The 22,888-nt window shown below is 32.7% G+C and overlaps 1 protein-coding gene across 1 annotated transcript in view; it reads right to left on the reverse strand.

The window, feature by feature from the left end:
• LOC127724955 (recQ-mediated genome instability protein 1-like) overlaps positions 1-21,979 on the reverse strand; it is an 88,689-nt gene extending 66,710 nt beyond the window's left edge. Inside the window, exons 1-5 of the mRNA XM_052231956.1 lie at positions 21,872-21,979; positions 18,405-18,551; positions 6,244-6,348; positions 2,031-2,150; positions 112-245 (exon numbers count right to left, since the gene is read on the reverse strand). Of these exons, the coding sequence (XP_052087916.1) occupies positions 112-245; positions 2,031-2,150; positions 6,244-6,348; positions 18,405-18,551; positions 21,872-21,979 (614 nt within the window). The remainder of the gene's footprint in view (positions 1-111; positions 246-2,030; positions 2,151-6,243; positions 6,349-18,404; positions 18,552-21,871) is intronic.
• Positions 21,980-22,888: the final 909 nt, after the last annotated feature.

Consider the following 22,888-nt stretch of genomic DNA (forward strand, 5'->3'; position numbering starts at 1 on the left):
CTTTAAGAAGAGGTTTTAGGCAACAGGCAAAAAGATAGATAGATTAATCAGGATACTAGGCTTAGGACAATCTGAAAGAATGTTTGTACACTCATGAACATATAAACTTACAAAGTCAACTTTAGGATGTTTTTAGGTGTGTTAGATTCCATTAAAGTATCAACTTCCCCTCCTAAAACTGATATATTTTCTTCTTTCAACATTAATAGCCCATGTCGACATAGTATTTTTCCTGTTACTAGAATCTGAAAATATACATACAGATTATAATAAATATTTTTCTTTAAAATAAGACAATCGCATCGATATCAGAGCCAGGCTGATTAGCCATTATATTAGGGTTTGGATAATAATGGGACTGATATTAAACATGCTGTGTCACTTTTACAATTGCAATATGTTTTTTATAAAACATTTGATTTATAATTATTAAAACCTTATATTAAATTATATATGTGGATACGGCCACTTTGATAGGCTAAGTCTATTGCCCAATCCCATTCAATTTATTTGAATAAAATTTGTTTAAACTAAATTATTTTACTGAATATATATTCATGTCTAAAAGTGGACTACATCAACAAAATTAAACTAGAGGTGTAAAAAGAGCCTGTGTCGCTCACCTAGTTATATGTGCATCTTCATCAATGGACACTCTCAAACATTTTAGACTAAACTAACTTAAGCAGAAAACTTAACAATTGTTGACGCCAACTACGACGTCGTCATCGTCGTTGCTGGAAAAGCAATGCCTATGTCTAACCTTCCGTGACTTTCATCGCAGGAGAGACAAAAATTGCATATTTTCACTCATAGTCATAATTGTAAGTCGGAAACATTGAGCTAGTATTACAAAAATATTTACATTAAAATGTGATGTTCATATAATTGTTTTTTTTATGAAAACACATAGAAGGGCCTTTTTTATGAGTTCACATCTGCATTCATTGTGATGTCATTGGTAAAAAAACATCTCATATTTAGTTTTGAAATACCTCAACTTTAAAACAGACAAAAATTGAACAGAAAATAAAAAGCTCAAAATTCAGTAAAAATTTAAGCTAAATAAGCCCCTGATCAAACCCTGTCCTTTGTCAAATGTCAGATCACCTTCTTCAAGCTATTGTGAAATGGGTTTATTTGCCAGATAAATGATTCAGGAGCCTCTAGTTATTTCATTGGGTTTCTCTTTCATTAACATATATACAACTCATCTCTTTTAATCACATTCTATTTTGGTTTCAATGCCAAGCCTCCAAAGTCAAGGTCACAGATATATAAAATAGATTGAAGGAGAAGGTTTACTTAGGGCTGAAATTGCCCCTAAATCTTTTGTTTTTTTCAATCATGCCAAGATACTACAAATTTCATATAGAATAAAAGAACAGTGTTCCAATGTCCACCGCATTGCACATATTTTATATATCAAGGGCAATATTAAACTAAAAAAAATCTTTTCAAACTTTTTATATATATCTTAGAGAAATGAAGGCTTAAGATATATAATTTTGGAAGTATTGTCTGAAGTGTTGACGACAGACAGAAAGGACAATGGTATATCATAATATGTCCCGTAAACTGGCGTATAAAAACCTCATAATGTGTAAGCATAAAGAAATACTCAGTAAACAGAAAGTTGATGAGAGATGGCTGTGAAAATGCATCACATAGCATACTTAATTGCTTATTTGAAGCTTGAAACTTAATTTCAAGAAGATCTTATGTGTTGTTCCTGACAAATATTCAACTCAAATTTCATGAGACAGGAGGATGGACAGACAGAGGTAAACCAGTATACCCCTCCTTTGAGTATACAAACTTATCCTATCAAATCGTCCATGCAAAATCTGTTTGAGTCTGTTTCATTTATTGTTTTACAAATTGTGATCTACAGAAATCAAAGTCAGTTGATGCTGGTATATTTCTGTATGTTAATGTTTTTGAAGAGTGAATACAGAAGAAGGGATTCTTTTCAAGTATTCACAAACAGAAAAAGTAAGAACAATTATCACTCAGTTTAGTTCACAAACCTTACAACCAGGGTGCAGTTTATAATCCAGACATGGTATAGGTTCATACTCCATTCCTTGTACATCAAAGGTACCATCTGTCAACTTTAACATTAACATTCTCTTAGCTTTTGGTTCCCACTGTGATAAAAAGCCAATACACATACAATAATGGTATTATCACCTTAATTTGTATACAATTTCAAACCCTTCTTAAAAAATCAAATGCACAATGGCAATATACATTGAAACTGAAAACAAGAGGCTCCTTAGAGCCTGAATCGCTCACCTGGTAAGATATGCCATTTTGATTTTAATTTTTACCTTTATTGCAATCAGTTATGTTATTAATGTAGGTTCATTAGTCTTGTATTGCTTATTATTTTTGCAGGACACAGTTTGTACCTATGTATTATAGTCTCTAAGAAAATTCAAAAACACAAAAATAAGCATCATTTATGGGCAATAACTCCCTTAGGAAAATCCAATGGTTTCATACATATTGGCATTTTTGTAGCTCTTGTAAAGATGATCATTTCTGCTTTTTACAGTCTCTATCTATTACAGTTTTCCAGATAATTTTCATTATAAAAACTAGTCAAACTAGATGTGTCAGAACCATATGAATGGCTACGCTCCCAAAAAAAGGCTTGAAGCCATTTCTAGGAGTGGAAATTTGAAAATTAAAGTCTGTATAACTGTTATTTTCACAAAATTTTCAAAGTCCAAAGTCCATAATTTGGACACATATCAGTGGAGCAGAGCCAGATGTAAACTCAATCTGTAACTCATCACAGTAGACAACTTTTTTGCGGAGCCATAAAAATTGTAGTTAGGGCAACATCTATATAGACTCATGCAATGGTTTTGGGGGCCTTCGTGGCCTAAATAGTCAAACTACTGTATCACTAGACTGTCAACACTGAGGTTGAGAGTTTGAATCCTGTACGTGGCAGGTGCGCTCGACTCCAATCTTTATTGACTAGGATTGTCAATTTTCTTACTGAAGGTTGCTGGTTCTCTCCAGGCACTCTGGCTCCCTCCACCAATAAAAATTGACCGCCATGAAATAGCACAACAGTAATGAAAGTGGCATTAAACACCAATCAATCAATCAATCAATACAATGGTTTTGGTCATACTGCCGTTTATGTATATCCTATATTGCTGATCATATTAGCTGCTTACAGTTTTTATCTATATTCTATAATTCTGGAGATGTGGTAAAGAGACTAACATTAACATAAATAATCATTTACAGGCAATAACTTATTAAGGGGTCATCTAATGATTTCGGTCATTGGCATTTTTTTTGGATCTTGTATTGCTGATTATTTTTCCTTTTTAACAGCTTCTACCTATCTTATATAATTTGTCGAGTTAAAACGCAAAAACAAGAAAATAAGCTAAAAATTGTGATTGAAGGGTAATAACTCCTTAAGGAGTCACGTAATAATTTTGGTGTAAACTGGAAGTAAGTAGATCTTGACACTCTGAGCAGTTTTGCTTCATCAGATTTTTTCTATTTATTATAATTTTCAAGATACAAGACAATTAATGCATTTTACCCTTATGTTCTATTTTAAGTCATGGCTACCATAACAAGACTGAATGGAATAAAAACACAAACTTTAAACTAAATACCCTAAAGATCATTCACCCTAAGTTTGCTTGAAATTGGCTCAATAGTTTCAGAGGAGATTATGAGAAGAAAAAGTTTAGGACGACATTGAACTCTAAGTGATAGGGCAATCAATGGGAGCTAAAAAGTGAATGTTTTAAAGAAATCCATGCATTGGTTTCTAAATAATTTAGAAATGGAAATACATAAGAAGAAAAGAAGAGAAAGGCTGAAGCCTTAATTCTATGTTTTTGCTATGGGTCCAATTATCTTTCCAGCTAAAAAATCAAAAGCAATGTCATAAGGGACTCCTCTTAAAGGGAAAATTCACAATTTTTTACTTATCATCTTATTATGTTCATAATACCATAAAAAACATATTCCCCAAGTTTTATTTGGATATGAACATTAATAAAGAAGAAAATTGGGAATTATTATTTTTATTTATTCGAACTTCCTGACTTCTGTAACGTAGTTTAAGTCTTTTTGCTTGCTGGGAGTGGATTAATCTCATTTTAAGTCTTGTTCGTTAATCATATAATAACGCGATTTAAAGCGCATGGACGACTTTTGACGTAGCTATTAACCAACTAATAATTCAGAAAGAAAAGAGATCAGCCGTTCATCTTTTAAAATTAAAATGTACGATTTATATTTTAAGGATTTTTGATATGATTATAGTAATAAAAGTAAATCATACAATAGAATGTTTTTATGATTTTTTTCCGACGGATATGCCGAACAAACATATATAACTGATAGTGTAATAGAAATGCATGTTTGTATTCTCACCTATTACTTCAGTCGAGGGTGTCTTACTATACAAATCCTTGCTTCAGTCTAGAACTGTGTAAATACAATGCATGTGTATTATACTGACACCTGGTAAAGGCGTGGTTAAATTCACGATAATTAAAAGATTAGCATTATGTAATTTTAATCCTTTGATCTTCACTAGAGTGTTGTTTGGCCTCAAGGGTTCACCGTTGCAGGTATGAAAAACATGGAGAAAAAAACAGAACTATAAAACAGAAGTGCAGGTTTGAGACAGATTTTTTTTATATCATTTTGGGAGGAATATGGTGGTAAAATACCTGAATCGCCGTTATATATCTTTTTGATATTTTACGTTAGCTCAGTTTTTAAATAAATAGGTGAGTTTTTTGTTGTAACATCGAAATTCTGAATTACTTTAAATTTAATATTTTTATAAATAAAAATGGCCCACGAAAACGAGCGTATAAATCAAAACTGTACTATTTTAAATTATCATCGGTAACCTTGAATATTTAAATGTGCAGATAAAATTACCAGTTACATTAATATAGTTTGGTCCATCCAAAGCGATCTACATTGACCTAATCAGGAATGCCCTTATCAAAATATTCTAAATCTCACAATGTAGAAATTCTTTAGCTATTTGACCAACGATGTTCAAAAATGTTTACAAAATCAATCTACTTCAATCTACGTCAACTTTCCTTTTTTAAATGGAGACAGACTGGCAGAATTAATTTTTAATATGCTTTTATCTTGCACCTTTGCAAGACTTATCATTCATACATAAACCCACTCTAAACCAGAGACACAAATACGTCTTTTTTAACTGACAAGATACTCCTAAAGCAGACAAGCAGTATATTCTTTAAATTTCTGTGATTTAATACCAAGAAAGAAAAAAAAATCCCGTAATTAATTTGATACTCAATATTTTTCCTGGAAAATATGCACATCCTCATTCGGTCCGAAAAAAAGATAAGAATTTGGTATACAGAACATGCAGAATAAATGTGAACCTGTATACGTAAGACCTCATGGGACTTCACCTAACCACATTCAGGTAATATACAAGTAACTCTGTAATACCCGGAAATGTCAAGGTTAATCACTACCGATAAAGAATGTAGCAATGCAAAGAAAATTCTGACGATTGTGAAGCATGACCATTCATGACTTTAAAGGCGTCTTAGGTGGGATATTGCCGGAACGATTTAAATTCTTACTAGATTTTTTTCTCAATTCAAATCACTGAACTGGAAAAAAAAAAAGAAAACTACGTCCATGAACAGAATTCTTCTTGTAAATTCATAAATACAATGTTCTTATTTTGTAACTTTCAATAGACTTGACCTCCAACCCCCACTTTTGCGAAGTATCCCTTTAATAAAATCTACTACATACATTCAAAGGTGTAAGATGTGAATAGCCAACAAAAGAATGACTAAACAACCGAGATTCATTGCAGGAAGGGTATGTTCTAAGAATCGACAATTTTTCCATCAGCTTTTGAGCTTGTACCTCATTTTTAATTTGAGCTTACTAATGGTCCTTGAATTTTGAAGCTGAATTCTTATGTATGAATAGTTGAGTACAATGTTACAGTGGTACTCACAAGTTTGTAAACATATTCAGAGTTGAGTACTGTTATACTCACAGGTTTGTGTGTATATTAAGTTTAGTACAGAACTGTTTCTCACAAATTTGTGTATATGTAAATAGTTGAGTACAGAACTGTTTCTCACATGTTGGTGTGTAATGTGTGTATATTAATAGTTGAGTACAGTGTTACTCACAGATTAGTAAGCATATTAAGAGCTGAGTATTGTTACTCACAGGTTTGTGTGTATCAGCTGAAACATCTACATTGGCATTATCTGTCCCTGTAACTCTCTGCAGCTGACTATAACAAGATTGACTAATGTCAACCATAGAATCAATCTACAAAACAAGGTGCTGTATTTCAGTTCTTCACTGAAACATTATCAACTGAAACTAACTTACACATCATTTACTCTAGATTCATTTATTTCTATGAATTGAGAAAAAAAGACAAGTTTGAGCATTGCTAATTCCAAAATTTAATGGATAAAAAGCTCCAAAAAAGTTACCATCTGGAAACAAGATTTTCCGAAATTTTCTACTTTAAGTTACAGTGACCTAGTCTTTTGAACCATAATCTTATAATCAATAAGCTTCTTCCAGTTACATATATAATCTATCTGTATCAGTTTCATTCCAATCAAGCAAAGAACATTCAAGTTAACATCCAGGAAACCATTTTTAATTTTTACATCACGATGAGCGTGAGGGCATTCCGATGTATTACTATCGCCTAAATTTCCATTACGTAACTATCGTTTTGGATTTGTAACCTATCTATAAACATGATAAATACGCAGACATTAAGGAGTGCAAAAGTAACATTCCTTATTGTTTGTTATAAATACATCTCTTCAATGAATACTGATAAAAATATTTTTGTTTAGAACATAAATTAATAATATGAAAATATTTTGTCGTTAGATATATATGTATAAGTAAAAATAAAATGCTTTGCTGGGCGCAGCTTGATACGACCGCAGAGGTCGAACCCTGAACAGTTGGGGCAAGTATGGACACAACATTCAAGCTTGATACAGCTCTGAATTTGGATTGTGATTAAATATTTGACACAGCATAGGTTTCTGACATAGAAAGAATGTGGTCTAAGAACTTTAATTTTTTTAATTTACCTATTATGGTCCAATGTCCAAAATCAAAATACATGGTTAGATTCAGCATATCAAAGAACCCCATATATTCAATTTTTGTTGACATCAAACAAAGTTTAATTTTGGACCCCAACTTGGACAAACTTGAAAACTGGGCCCATAATCAAAAATCTAAACACATGTTTAGATTCAGCATATCAAAGAACCCCAAGAATTCAATTTTTGTTAAAATCAAACTAAGTTTAATTTTGGACCCTTTGGACCTTAATATAGACCAATTTAAAAAATGGGACCCAAAATTAAAAATCTAAATACACGGTTAGATTTGGCATATCAAAGAACCCCAATAATTCAATTTTTGATGAAATCAAACGAAGTTTAATTTTGGACCCTTTTGGCCTCAATATGAACCAATTTGATAGCGGGGTCCACAAATAAAAAATCTAAATACATGGTTAGATTCAGCATATCAAAGAACCCCATATATTCAATTTTTGTTAAAATCAAACAAAGTTTAATTTTGGACCCTTTGGACCTTAATGTAACCAATTTGAAAACTGGACCCAAAATTAAAAATCTAAATACACGGTTAGATTCGGCATAACAAATAAATAAATGTGGTCAAAGATTTAACAAATCTAAAGCGCCATACTGTGCAATTAAAGATTACTTCTTGAAATTTTTCAATATTTGAAATTTGAAAAAAAAAATAATATTTGAAGAATAATTCTTTTTAATTTCTGAAATCTGAAATGAGAAAAAAATTGACCCCCCACAATTTCTTTTTACCCCCCCCCCCCTTTTTTCCCCCCAAAAATTCTTTCCCTCAAGATATGGTCATAATCTCAATCAAATTTCCAATGGAGTTTGCAACCATAATTACCCATTTAAATTTACCATAGTGCTAACTTAATCTATTTTATAATAGAATTTAAAATATAGTGTCAAATCTTTCATATGGATTTTTTTGTAAAAAAAAAAAGATGCAACATTTGCAGATATTTTTACTGGTCTTCCTTTATAAATATGCATTTCTTTAAACATAATTTAAAAGCAGTGTAAGGGAAGTAACCAAAACGTTGTATTTGGATTACCTCCCTTACACTGTTTTAAATTATCTTAATTGTTCATTAACCATTACTTTATACATAATTTAAAAGCAGTGTAAGGGAGATAATTTCAATGATGTATTTGATTTATCTCCCTTACACTGCTTTAAATCATGTTTTGTACTAAAGTATTTGTCCATTAACCAGGACAACCTTGTTTTTCCCCCTTTTTTGCCCCTAATTCCTAAACGGTTTGAGCCATAACCCCCCAAAGCAAAGCCTAACCATCCCTTTGTGGTATGGAAACTTGTAGTATAATTTCAGAGAGATCCATACACCGTTCCACAGTTATTGTCTGGAAACTAGAAAATGCTTATTTTTGGCCCCTAATTCCTTAACTGTTGGTACCATAACCCCCAAAATCAATCCCCACCTTCCTTTTGTGGTATTGAACCTTATTGTAAAATTTCAAAGAGATCCATTCACTTAAACTAAAGTTAGAGTGCGAAAACCAATGTGTCTTCAGACGACGACGACGACGCCAACGTCATACCAATATACGACCGCAAAAATTTCGCAAAATTTTTTTGCGGTCGTATAAAAATCATTGATAATATCTATGCACACGTATCGAAAAATTGTGTTAACCCATGAAGAAGAATATCTCAAGAACGTTTTGCGGCAATCCCCGCAAGGACCGGTAACTCTGCATGGAAGTTTGTTTTTTGGGGAAAATATGAATGCCTACTCATATCCGATCTTTTAGAAAAATAGAATTTTTACAGAAAAGTGTCCACCATGCACTTGCACTGCACTATTATTAGAATACTGTAAATTCAGAAATTATTGCGATGTTTTTATTATTGCGAAAAATGCGACAGGGTTATAATCGCAATAATTTGAACTCGCATTTTGAAATTTTTTATATGAATAAAACAGGATTTTTCTCAATATCGCAAAAATTAAAATCACATTTTAGTCTAAAATGAGAAAATCGCAATAATAAATGCACGCAATAATTTCTGAATTTACAGAATGATGTACAAATGGATGAAAATTATATATACATTTAACTTTTATATTAATATAATATACAGTCGACTCTCATTATCTCGAAGTCAGCTGGACCAGAGAAATATTTCGAGATACCCGTAGTTCGACTCAAACGAAAACCGGAAGTTTGACAGACCAAGGGACACAACTCTTGCTTAGCTTGGTAAAGCTAAAATAAATCCGTATGAATATGTAAAGCGGATCGATATTCTGGTCTCAGATCGATGTAAATTGTATGTTAAAAATAATTAAATTTCATTATTATAATAATACTTTGTTTTCACTTATTTAATAATTTCTTTGAACAGTTACAATTTTTCCCTGTAGCTTTTATCTGAGAGAGTAATTTCCTATTGATCTTAGCGTTATCTAGAAGTCATTTAAAGTAGACAAAATTGTTTATTCTTGGATACAAGAGATTTTAGAAAATTTTGATTTCTTTTTCTTTTCATTTTCTTTTATCTCAATCTTTCTTTTCAAGAGAAATTCAAAAAGATTAAAGATGCCGATTGAGTTGTTTTAGGTGATCGCTAACGGAAGTCTTAATCCCCACTTTATACACATCAAAGCTCATCAGTGTTAATCACGATTAATTAATTGTTTTTAAAACATTTTCGATAATTGTTCATAAACTTTAATAATGTATCACTAATTATATATCATGGTGACAGAGCTCCAGATAAGCTGCGTATTTGCGTGATCACGCAATAAAAAAATTGAAAACCAAATTCATGCAAAGGAAAACCCAATTATATGTCAAAACCATGCGTTCTTAACCCTTCTAGTCGCTATTGTGTGCGTTATTTACCCTTATCTATTACATTGTCGTTGCGTAAATCTATTTTTGTAATATTTATGATTGGAAATGTCCTTTCGTTCTAAAAATAGAGCGTTACATCAAATACACATATTTCGATCTTCTCTGCATTTATCCAATTAGCATAAGTCATGTGATCATAATTATTTTCGTATTGATCGGGATTTATCATTACACATAGCAATGAATTAAAATAAAGGAAATTTTCGGTAAAAATATTGAATAGGAGCATGTTTTCAGCTTCCTTTTGATAGCTGAGGGAAAATTATGATGATAACAAAACTCAGCTAGTGTTATCAGGAAGCGTGCAATGGCGTGTCCAGGGCTAGTATGCGTGTCTGAACGAGAACATTGTTGCTGTTAGTACAACACGGGTCTGGTCTCCAGATGACTAATCAGTGGTGCAAGAACTAAATCAGTCAGAACAGTGAAAGGCCAAATCAATTATGTAGTTGAAAATCATTGGAAACCAAAAGTTGTAATAAGGGACAACTAAAGACCAGATTTATGTAAGTAAAATTAAACAAAAACATTCAAGTATTATTTTAGTTTTAAAAGAGTAATTTTTTTTCTTCATTTTAGTTGATGAGTGAACACACATATTTGTTTTGACGTAAATGTAGCTTGCCACTTTCTTTGTTTTTGGTCTAATTGTTCTTATGCTATAGATAGTTGTCTTATTGGCAAGTGCAGTCACAACATTGTCATTTATTAATTTGATGTTGCAGGATTATTTAAATTGAATGTAGTCTCAGTCATTAAACCCCCCTGGTCATATCCTTAACCTCGTCGTTCTAGTCAAGGTTTTAAGGTGTATCTTAAATCAACTATGGGAACTACTTATAATGTAAAGAAAATGTAGGTCTGGCAAACAGTTGATAGGACTCATAGACTGTCTTACAGGACCCAATGTTCACAAATACTACATAAAAGTCTAAAAACTTAGCCTTACCTACTCCAAATAAACTGACAGGTGATCATAGTATGTGCTCTAGAAAAGTAATTAGTTACTGTCCAACTAGTGACACCAGTTTATGTAAGTTGAGAGAAAATACAAAACGGTTTAAACTAGACACAAATTAAACGAACAATTGCTCATATGGGTATAAACTAAATTAAACAGCTATCACATATATAATGAAAGAAACATATTTAAGATTGATGAACATCTGGGTTTGATGTAATTTCATTATAACATACCTAGATCTTGTTGATGAAAAAACCCAATACATTAAGGAACTTGGTGGTGAAAACTCAATTTGATATTTGCTTGAGGGGTGAATTGGAATTAATAATGCAATTGAAATAAAATGCTCCGCAGGGCACAGCTTGATACGACCGCAGAGGTCGAACCCTGAACAGTTGGGACAAGTATGGACACAACATTCAAGCTTGATACAGCTTTGCATTTGGATTGTGATTAAATATTTGACACAGCATAGGTTTCTGACACAGAATGAATGTGGTCTAAGGACTTAAAAATTTTAAATTGGACATTCACCTATTATGGTCCAATATCCAAAATCTAAATACATGGTTATATTCAGCATATCAAAGAACCCCAAGAATTCAATTTTTGATGAAATCAAACAAAGTTTAATTTTGGACCCTTTTGACCTCAATGTGGATAAAGTTGATAACGGGGCCCAAAAATCGAAAATCTAAATACATGGTTAGATTCAGCATATCAAAGAACCCCATATATTCAATTTTTGTTGAAATCAAACAAAGTTTAATTTTGGACCCCGATTTGGCCCAACTTGAAAACTGGGCCCATAATCAAAAATCTAAATTCATGTTTAGATTCAGCATATCAAAGAACCCTAAGAATTCAATTTTTGTTAAAACCAAACTAAGTTTAATTTTGGACCCTTTGGACCTTAATGTAGACCAATTTGAAAACGGAACCAAAAATTAAGAATCTAAATACACCGTTAGATTCGGCATATCAAAGAACCCCAATAATTCAATTTTTGATGAAATCAAACAAAGTTTAATTTTGGACCCTTTGGACCTCAATGTGGACCAATTTAAAAACGGGGCCCAAAATCCAAAAACTAAATACACGGTTAGATTCAGCATATTAAAGAACCCCAAGAATTCAAGAATAAAACCCCATTGAAATTGGTCAAGAAATAAGCAATTTATACGAAGTATCTTCTTTTGCACAATACTGTGCAATTAAATATTTCTTGCTATTGCGCAATACTGTACAATTGACAATTTCTTGCTATTGCGCAATATTGTGCTATTGGATATTTCTTGCTATTGCGCAATACTGTGCAATTGAAGATTTCTTGCTATTGCGCAATACTGTGCAATTGAAGATTTCTTGCTATTGCGCAATACTGTGCAATTGAAGATTTCTTGCTATTGTGCAATACTGTGCAACTGAAAATTTCTTGCTATTGCACAATACTTATTATATAATAATTTACACATCCTGTTTGGTGTGTATCTCCTACCATATCATTATTATTTGCTTTTAAATATAAATCAGAAATAACCAACTTAGAATGGAAAATTTTAAAAGAAAAAAAAAAGGAAAAAAAAAAAATCCCCCCCAAAAATTTTTGAACCCCCTTATGATTCATCGCCCCCAAACTCAATCCCAGCCTTCCCTTTGTGGTATGGTACCTTGCAGTACAATTTAAGAGAGATCCATACACTTGAACACAAGTTATTGTCTGGAAACTAGAAAAATGTGTTTTTTGGCCCCTTTTTGGCCCCAAATTCCTAAACTTTTAGGGCAATTACCCCCAAACTCAAACCCAGCTTTCCTTTTGTGATATGGAACCTTGTAGTACAATTTCAGAAAGATCCATACACTTACACACAAGTTATTGTCCTGAAACTAGAAAAATGCTTGTTTTTTGCCCCTTTTTGGCCCCTAATTCCTAAAATATTGAGGCAATTACCCCCATCATCAATCCCAGCCTTCCCTTTGTGGTATGGTACCTTGCAGTTCAATTTCAGAGAGATCCATACACTTGAACACAAGTTATTGTCTGGAAACTAGAAAAATGCTTATTTTTGGCCCCTTTTTGGCCCCCAATTCCTAAACGTTTCGGCAATTACCCCCAAACTCAATTCCAGCTTTCACTTTGTGATATGGAACCTTGTAGTACAATTTCAGAAAGATCCATACACTTACACACAAGTTATTGTCATGAAACTAGAAAAATGCTTGTTTTTTGCCCTTTTTTTGGCCCCTAATTCCTAAAATTTTTAGGCAATTACCCCCAAAATCAATCCCAGCATTCCTTTTGTGATATGGAACCTTGTGGTACAATGTCAGAGAGATCCATACACTAACACACAAGTTATGTCTGGAAGTTACAAAAATGCTTATTTTTGGCCCCTTTTTGGCCCCTAATTCCTTTACTGTTGGTACCATAACCCCCAAAATCAATCCCAACCTTCCTTTTGTGGTATTGAACCTTGTGGTAAAATTTCATAGAGATCCATTCACTTAAACTAAAGTTAGAGTGCGAAAACTAATGTGTCTTCGGACGACGACGACGCCAACGTCATACCAATATACGACCACAAAAATTTTTTTGCGGTCGTATAAAAACTATTTCACTCAATTACATAAAAAATGGTGGGTAAAAACCCCAATTTGTGAATTCTTATCTGGAGCTCTGTGGTGATAAAAGATAATCTTAGGTAAACACTCGTTGAAATAGCATGTCATAAATCAATACAGTGGTCAGTGACCGGAAATTTAATTACACGTGTATTGTCAGAGTAACTCTTCAATCCTTTTAAATCCCGGAGGTTATGTTTTGACATATGTGTATTAGTTCGAGATAAATAATGAATTTTGAATGCTTTTGTTAACCTTTGGACCATAAATTCAGTTCGACTCAACCAAAATTTCGACTCATCAGGAGTCGAATTACATATATTTATATGGAACAAAGTTCAGGACCATGAGAAAACTTCGACTCATCCGAAGTTTCGAGTCAACCGAGTTCGAGACAACAAGAGTTAACTGTATAACAACAATATAATAGTGATTACGGTGAGGTTGAATTTCCTGTCATTTATTCATCATCCAGGCACGAACTTGTCTCAGAAAAAAATATATCTCTGTACATTAACCTCAGTTTCAGGTATAGAGATGTGATTTTTTTCTGAGACAAGTGCTTTTGACCATCCACAATATCTTGCGGTCATCCGATGTTCAGTACTTCAGTACTTTGATTTTTCTACTTTTAGCAACATTGACCTTTGACCCCAAATCAATCAGCTTCTTCTCCTTCTCTATACACCAGTTTCATTCCAATCAAGCAAGTGAAACTAGAAACAATTTTTCAAATAAAGTTCCATTATTTAGGAACAGCAAACTTGACCTTTGAGTCTGACCTATTGACGTGAAAATCAAAAGGCTTCTTTCTCTTCCCTGTATCTTCTATGTTTAAGTTTCATTCCACTCAAAAAAAATTCGGGGAGCATCAAAATAATGATGTTCAAACTCTTAATTCCAGTAGTCTTCAGTGTTCAGCTAAAGCAGACAACAAATGGGGGTTTGACATTTTAACATAATTCAGAGGAAAAAATATTGGTTGATCTTTTCCAGCTTTTGACTTCATCTTTTCCCTAGCACAGGTACACTTATCTGGTTATAAAATTTACATGTGAAGTTATTATTCTAAAATCAAGCACCAATTAATAAATACCCATCATTTTAAAATAAAATCAAGGTTATTGAGTTGTCTGACAGCTGAGATTTACCTATCCACCCCAAAGGCAGAGCTCCAGATAAGAATTCACAAATTGGGGTTTTTACCCACCATTTTTTATGTAATTGAGTGAAATAGTTTTTTCAATTGCATTATTAATTCCAATTCACCCCTAGGCCTCAAGAAAATATCAAATTGAGTTTTTCACCACCAAGCTCCTTAATGTATTGGGTTTTTTCATCAACAAGATCTAGGTATGTTATAATGAAATTACATCAAACCCAGATGTTCATCAATCTTAAATATGTTTCTTTCATTATATATGTGATAGCTGTTTAATTTAGTTTATACCCGTACGAGCAATTGTTTGTTTAATTTGTGTCTAGTTTAAACCGTTTTGTATTTTCTCTCAACTTACATAAACTGGTGTCACTAGCTATAGTTGGACAGTAACTAATTACTTTTCTAGAGCACATACTATTATCACCTGTCAGTTTATTTGGAGTAGGTAAGGCTAAGTTTTTAGACTTTTATGTAGTATTTGTGAACATTGGGTCCTGTAAGACAGTCTACCAGTCCTATCAACTGTTTGCCAGACCTACTTTTTCTTTACATTATAAGTAGTTCCCATAGTTGATTTAAGATACACCTTAAAACCTTGACAAGAACGAGCAGGTTAAGGATATGACCAGGGGGGGGGGGTTTAATGACTGAGACTACATTCAATTTAAATAATCCTGCAACATCAAATTAATAAATGACAATGTTGTGACTGCACTTGCCAATAAGACAACTATCTATAGCATAAGAACAATTAGACCAAACACAAAGAAAGTGGCAAGCTACATTTACGTCAAAACAAATATGTGTGTTCACTCATCAACTAAAATGAAGAAAAAAAATTACTCTTTTAAAACTAAAATAATACTTGAATGTTTTTGTTTAATTTTACTTACATAAATCTGGTCTTTAGTTGTCCCTTATTACAACTTTTGGTTTCCAATGATTTTCAACTACATAATTGATTTGGCCTTTCACTGTTCCGACTGATTTAGTTCTTGCACCACTGATTAGTCATCTGGAGACCAGACCTGTGTTGTACTAACAGTAACAATGTTCTCGTTCAGACACGCATTATAGCCCTGGACGCGCCATTGCACGCTTCCTGATAACACTAGCTGAGTTTTGTTATCATCATAATTTTCCCTCAGCTATCAAAAGGAAGCTGAAAACATGCTCCTATTCAATATTTTTACTGAAAATTTACTTTCGTTTTAATTCATTGCTATGTGTAATGATAAATCCCGATCAATACGAAAATAATTATGATCACATGACTTATGCTAATTGGATAAATGCAGAGAAGATCGAAATATGTGTATTTGATGTAATGCTCTATTTTTAGAACGAAAGGACATTTCCAATCATAAATATTACAAAAATAGATTTACGCAACGACAATGTAATAGATAAGGGTAAATAACGCACACAATAGCGACTAGAAGGGTTAAGAACGCATGGTTTTGACATATAATTGGGTTTTCCTTTGCATGAATTGGGTTTTTGAACGCTGCAATCGTCAATTGAATAGGGTTTTTGAACGCTGCAATCATCAATTGAATAGGGTTTTCAATTTTTTTTATTGCGTGATCACGCAAATACGCAGCTTATCTGGAGCTCTGCCAAAGGTAAACTCTTTTGTGCTGGACAACAATAAATCTTCTTTAAGTTGTTTCTCATGTTTATCTGATTTGTATCTAAATAATTTCAGCAAAAATGATTAATTCAAAGATATAAATCAAAAACTTGAATGATAAAAGTAGGGATGGCAACTAGTACTGGAGTGTTTGATCAGAAAAATTTCTAGAACATAATTCATACTCAGATACTCGAATAAATCATTTTTTATATTTCCTCCTCAGCAATATTTCCACCAGAGTGTATATCATTGGATATTTCCCTTAGTTGTAACATGAAAAGTGTTTACTTTTCACACTGAAAGCAAGAAAAATGACAGTAAAAATGCTCCAATCATTTCCACCTATATGAATTTCCAAGTCTACAAATATGCAGGACAAGTTTGAATTGAACAAGAATGTGTCCATAGTACACGGATGCCCCACTTGCACTATCATTTTCTATGTTCAGTGGACCATGAAATTGGGGTCAAAACTCTAATTTGGCATTAAAATTAGAAAGATCATATCATAGGGAACATATGTACTAAGTTTCAATTTGATTGGACTTCAACTTCATCAAAAACTACCTTGACCAAAAACTTTAACCTGAAGAGGGACAGACGGACGAACGGACGGACCCACAGACCGAAATACATAATGCCCCTCTACTATCATAGGTGGGGCATAAAAATCATATTCTAGAGTAAGTAATTAACAATATTAAAGGTAACAATTTTAATGCACCAGATGTGCAGATCTCTTCAATGATGCTGGACTCCACAATATTTGAAGATCCAAAAGCTAGTTTAAACTTTGAAGAGCTGATAAAACCAAACAGAATAAAACCAAACAGGACCAAAAGTAAAGCCAAACCCTGACAAGGAAGCAGAGCTATTCACAACCTTAATTTAAAATGATTTCCAAAATTTTCCTTTTTTCATGCCAGTACAGAATATAAAAATAACACTATAAAACCATAGCACTTTTGTGGATTTACCTTCATCGGGAATGCTTAAAGCCAAGGGTGTACAAGACCAAAATAGTACTGGCTACTGGGCTGGTGATAACCTCAGGGACTAACAGTCCACCAGCAAAGGTATCAAACCAGTTGTAGTAATAAAGATGAGTAAAATAGTATTGATGTACGGACATAAGAGGTCTCTAAACACAGTACCACCAAATGGAACTTTTTGTTATTGGAAGCCGTATTAATTATGTGAATCAGCAGGGGAAAAAATTTGTAGCATATAAAATATAGGATATGCTAAAACACATAATTAACAGCAACTGATGACCGGTTTAGGTCCTACACGAATCATTGATTCTGCCTCTGAAGAAGGTCCATGAAGGACCTAAACTTGTTAGGCTATGAATCATCACCAGGCACGGTTAATGACCGGAATGTGTTTTTCCGTATCCTATATTTAATACAGTTGTAGTAATAACATTATTGGTATCAAATTAACTGCATCAGATGCACAACCAATGTCTCTTCAATGATGCTATAGTGTGAATGTCAGTCTACTGATGTTACTCACTTCAAATGATTCACTGTCAATTAACAGAACTATCAATGTACAAGTTAACATCAGTTCACAGAATCCATATCCAAGTACTTACATATTGTTTTCATGTCAGTCATTGTCCAATTATTACTTCAATAATTTGCCTTTTGTTACAATGCTAAAGGATATCAAATAAAATTGAGAATGGAAATGGGTCAAAGAGACAACAACCCGACCAAAGAGCATAAAACAGCCCAAAGGCCACCAATGGGTCTTCAATACAGCGAGAAATTCCGCATCCAAAACCTGGATTAAAAAAATGTCAGGCTGGTTCAAATTTTTTTTGAAGCCCTGTTTCAGATGAATATTCCCACATCATTAATCCACATTAAGCTTTATTTCAATTTTTTTCAATGAAGGATAAAATAATAAATATTTACTACGTTCCCAAAGTTATTTTTATGACTGAAGATGTTGTAAGAATGTGATTACCTGTAAAGCAAACTTTCCATTAAGCTGAAATTTGTCAGAATTCTTGAGCTGTTCTGGCAGGCATTGTGTACCTAGTTCATGTAAGTCTGATAACAACCATTGTTCAAATACCAATTCATTAACCTGTTGTTGTGATTGTAAACTTCCCTGTAAATTTCAAGTACAGTGTCATATAATTACCAGTATATAAATAAACTTTGTAAAGAGAGGCTAAATTATGCTGAAGTATCAGTACCCCCCAAGCACAGTGATTTGTGATTTATACTAAATTATTCAGTGTCAGCAAGATACATAATAATTGTCCTGCATGCAATACATATGAAGAATATAGTTTGTATTCATTCTACTCTTGTCTATAGTGTGAGAAATATTAATATACATATGGACATCAATAAATTCCAGGAATCTACTTTCTTATCATTCAAATTTAGTTATTTATACTGAATGCTGTAATTTTATAGGTCAGGAGCACTGCCTGTAAAATGTTAAACATGGATATATTCATGCTGATTGTATCCATAGGAACAAATAGGGCATTATCTTTATGTTGTGATGAAATTTAAAGAAAACAAATGTTGAGAATGTTTGACAATAATTGACAGATTTTAACCACAAATTTTTTTCAATTTTGACATAAAAGGTGAAATTTTCTCCCAATGTCACTTTCAATTGAATAAAAATATTTTGTGTACAGAACTTTAATCTGAGACATCCGTCACATCCTGTGTTCTGTTTAAAATAGTCAATTAAATCTGAGTTAAAACCCAATTTTTCCATATATATTCAAAAATGTTCACATTATAATGAACTTGTATATTAAGTTTCAATTTGATGTGACAATAACTTCATGGTAAACTACTTTATTGAACTAAAACTTTTACTTTACACATTTCCAAGTATTTTATTTCCAAGTTCAGTGAAATAAGAACTCAAAATCCTAATTTGGCATACTGTGGATTCATTATTATTCGTTGGATACCAATTTTCGTGGGTTTCTTTGTTACAGGGGAACCACAAATTTAAATGTTCAAACATATTACTTATTTTCTATAGGAATGTATGCAGACTTTTGCAAAACAACAAAATTAAATATCCACAAGTATTTGTACCAACGAAAATAAATAAATCCACAGTATGTATTAAAAATATAAAAACAAGAATGTGTCCATAATACACTGATGCCCCACTCGCACTATCATTTTCTATGTTCAGTGGACCGTGACATTGGGGTCAAAACTCTAATTTGGCATTAAAATTAGAAAGATCATATCATAGGGAACATGTGTGCTAAGTTTCAAGTTGATTGGACTTCAACTTCATCAAAAACTACCTTGACCAAAAACTTTAACCTTAAGCGGGACAGACAGACGAACAGACGCACAGATCGAAAAACATAATGCCCCTCTACTATCGTATGTGGGGCATAATAAGGAGATGCTGTATGATTGCCAATAAGACAACTATCCACCAGAGACCAAAGGATGTGAATGTATGGCCATCACAAATCAGCACAGTATAGTCAGCTATAAAAGGCCTGGCCATGACAAAATATGAAACTACATTACATACAAAAAAGTTCACATTACAAAGAACATGTGCAAGTTTCAAGTTAAAGTGGCCATGACTTCATATGGCTAACTACCTCTCACCTTACGTGGAAGGAAGGGTGGACTGACAGAAGGATGCATATTCCTTAAACCATAATGCCCCCCTTCCCCCACTATTATGGGAGGGCCAAAAAATTTAAGAAAATCTAAATCCTTTTAACATCCACATATCCATTACACGAACAACTGTTCTACGAAACTGAAGTTTTCTTGTAAACTGTAAGACGAGTACTACAGATTCCAGTCTGAATATTATTCTGTGCAATTACTTTGGATTGGATATATCCATCAGTAGGGCATAATTACTTACTTTGAAGATTGTAATCTGTGGGATTTAACGGTGAAATACATCATTTGTGGATTGCCTGCTTGTTAGCTAATAACTATTGGATTTATCAAACTTGATAAACTTTGGAATTAACAGTACTTATTCAAGACATACTTGAATTATAATAACCTATGTTATAAGAACGTCTACTTCTTGTTACCTTGTATTGACCTATGTTATAAGAACGTCTACTTCTTGTTACCTCGTATTGACCTATGTTATAAGAATGTCTACTTCTTGTTACCGCGTATTGACCTATGTTATAAGAATGTCTACTTCTTGTTACCTCGTGTTGACCTATGTTAAAGAATGTCTACTTCTTGTTACCTCGTGTTGACCTATGTTATAAGAATGTCTACTTCTTGTAACCTCGTATTGACCTATGTTATAAGAATGTCTACTTCTTGTTACCATTGTATTGACCTATGTTATAAGAATGTCTACTTCTTGTTACCTCGTATTGACCTATGTTATAAGAACGTCTACTTCTTGTTACCTTGTGTTGACCTATGTTATAAGAACGTCTACTTCTTGTTACCTCGTATTGACCTATGTTATAAGAATGTCTACTTCTTGTTACCTCGTATTGACCTATGTTATAAGAATGTCTACTTCTTGTTACCTCATATTGACCTATGTTATAAGAATGTCTACTTCTTGTTACCTCGTATTGACCTATGTTATAAGAATGTCTACTTCTTGTTACCTCGTATTAACCTATGTTATAAGAATGTCTACTTCTTGTTACCTCATATTGACCTATGTTATAAGAAAGTCTACTTCTTGTTACCTCGTATTGACCTATGTTTGGTTAATTGAACTTCTTGAGCTTTTCATTTTTTAATTGTATATTTTTTTGTTTATTGGTTGGATTTGTTATTTTGTGTTTTCTCATGTTTTTTCCCCTGATAATTGGAGAAAGAGTCGAATATTTATAATCTTGTATTAAATTAAAGTTTTGACCCGAATAAAAGTTCAAAATCAGTTAAATGACTTAAATAAACGAGTATTCAATTAATGTCCATGTCGTACGAAAAAGGCCCCAGGAAATAGCAGTTAAATAAGGGGATACATTTGTATATTCCCAGGAAATAATACAATTACGAAGTGCGGTTATTATATATACATGTTTGTTATTGTATAATCATTACAACTGTATATTACTGCTTATGTTTATTATCTCATTCCACAAATTTCGACTGTCCAGGTGATGTTCACAGTACGAACTGTCATTAATGACACATTATCACCGCGACCAATCGATAATATGTCCAATATGCGTGCCATATGCAGTGTCGTCCTTCCTCTGGTATCTATACATGATATTGACTTTTGTTCCAGCAAAATGTAAAAAAGCTGTTGGAACTGGCACATGATGCTTTGGCAGATGAAAGTGTCTTAAATAAAATAGGTTAAGTAGACAGATGAACGGAAAACTGACACATTGTAATAAAGAAAGCTCACAAGGCCAAACAAAAAGGATATTTCAAGATAATAATTGAAAAAGTGTTTTATATATATATACAAAATACCTGATTCTCTTCACCAATCCATTCCACACAAGCTTCTAACCAATCATTTGGAGCATTGATAAACTTTGACTTCAGCCATGTTGCGGCAGCTGATATGCAATTGTTCATCTTAAATACATTAACAAAATGCTTTTCATTTCAAGTTTTTTCATTTGTAGGTAAAAAAATTCTTAAATTCTGAAAGTCATTGTAATTTGTGCATAAAACTGTTGTCATGGTTGTATTCACAAATAAGACATTATGAAATTTTAATTAATCTGTAATAAAAAAAAAAAAAACTTGAACTGTGAGCTCTTGCTCACATAGATACACTAATTAAGATATTTGGTGCTGGGGAAGTTGATGGAAATTGGATGTTAAAATGCCTTTCACAGTAAAGCATGCTCACATGATGACTGCCATTAAATTTCCGAGTGCTCTGATCCCTAATTCCTCAGAAAAATGTGAAGAAAATTTCATACATGGTCATTATGTGTAAAAATATATAAGAATTTTACAGGAAGTTGAAGTGTGATGAATCTAAAAATGCATCACATGGTATAGTATGCTCACATGAAGCTTAATACCAAATTTCAGGAGGCTCTGATTTGTGTTTCCTGAGAAAAATATTTCATATGAGGGATGGACACACAGACAGAAGAAAAACGACTGACAGACATAAACCAGGCTTTTAGGCAAACTTTTAATGTGACAAAAGAAAACAATAATCTAAAGGATCTTTGAGCACTTTTACTGCAACAACATAAATAAATAAATCAGAGGTTCTTCTTATGAGAACTTTTATAATGAAAACATACATTTTATAAAAGAACAGAGTTCCAATGTCCCCCATGTTGCACATATCTTATGTATCAAAGAAACAAGGGCGTTAACTAAAAAATACTCTTTTTTTGGTTCTTTAAATCTGTTGATAAATATCTTAAGAGAAATGAATGCTTCAGAGCAAATTCATTGTGATTTCTAATATGATTAATATTTCAAAGGGGCATAATTCTTTTAAAAATAATTTATAGACAA

Source organism: Mytilus californianus, unplaced genomic scaffold (assembly GCF_021869535.1).
Source record: "Mytilus californianus isolate M0D057914Y unplaced genomic scaffold, xbMytCali1.0.p SCAF_14, whole genome shotgun sequence".
Classification (NCBI taxonomy): domain Eukaryota; kingdom Metazoa; phylum Mollusca; class Bivalvia; order Mytilida; family Mytilidae; genus Mytilus; species Mytilus californianus.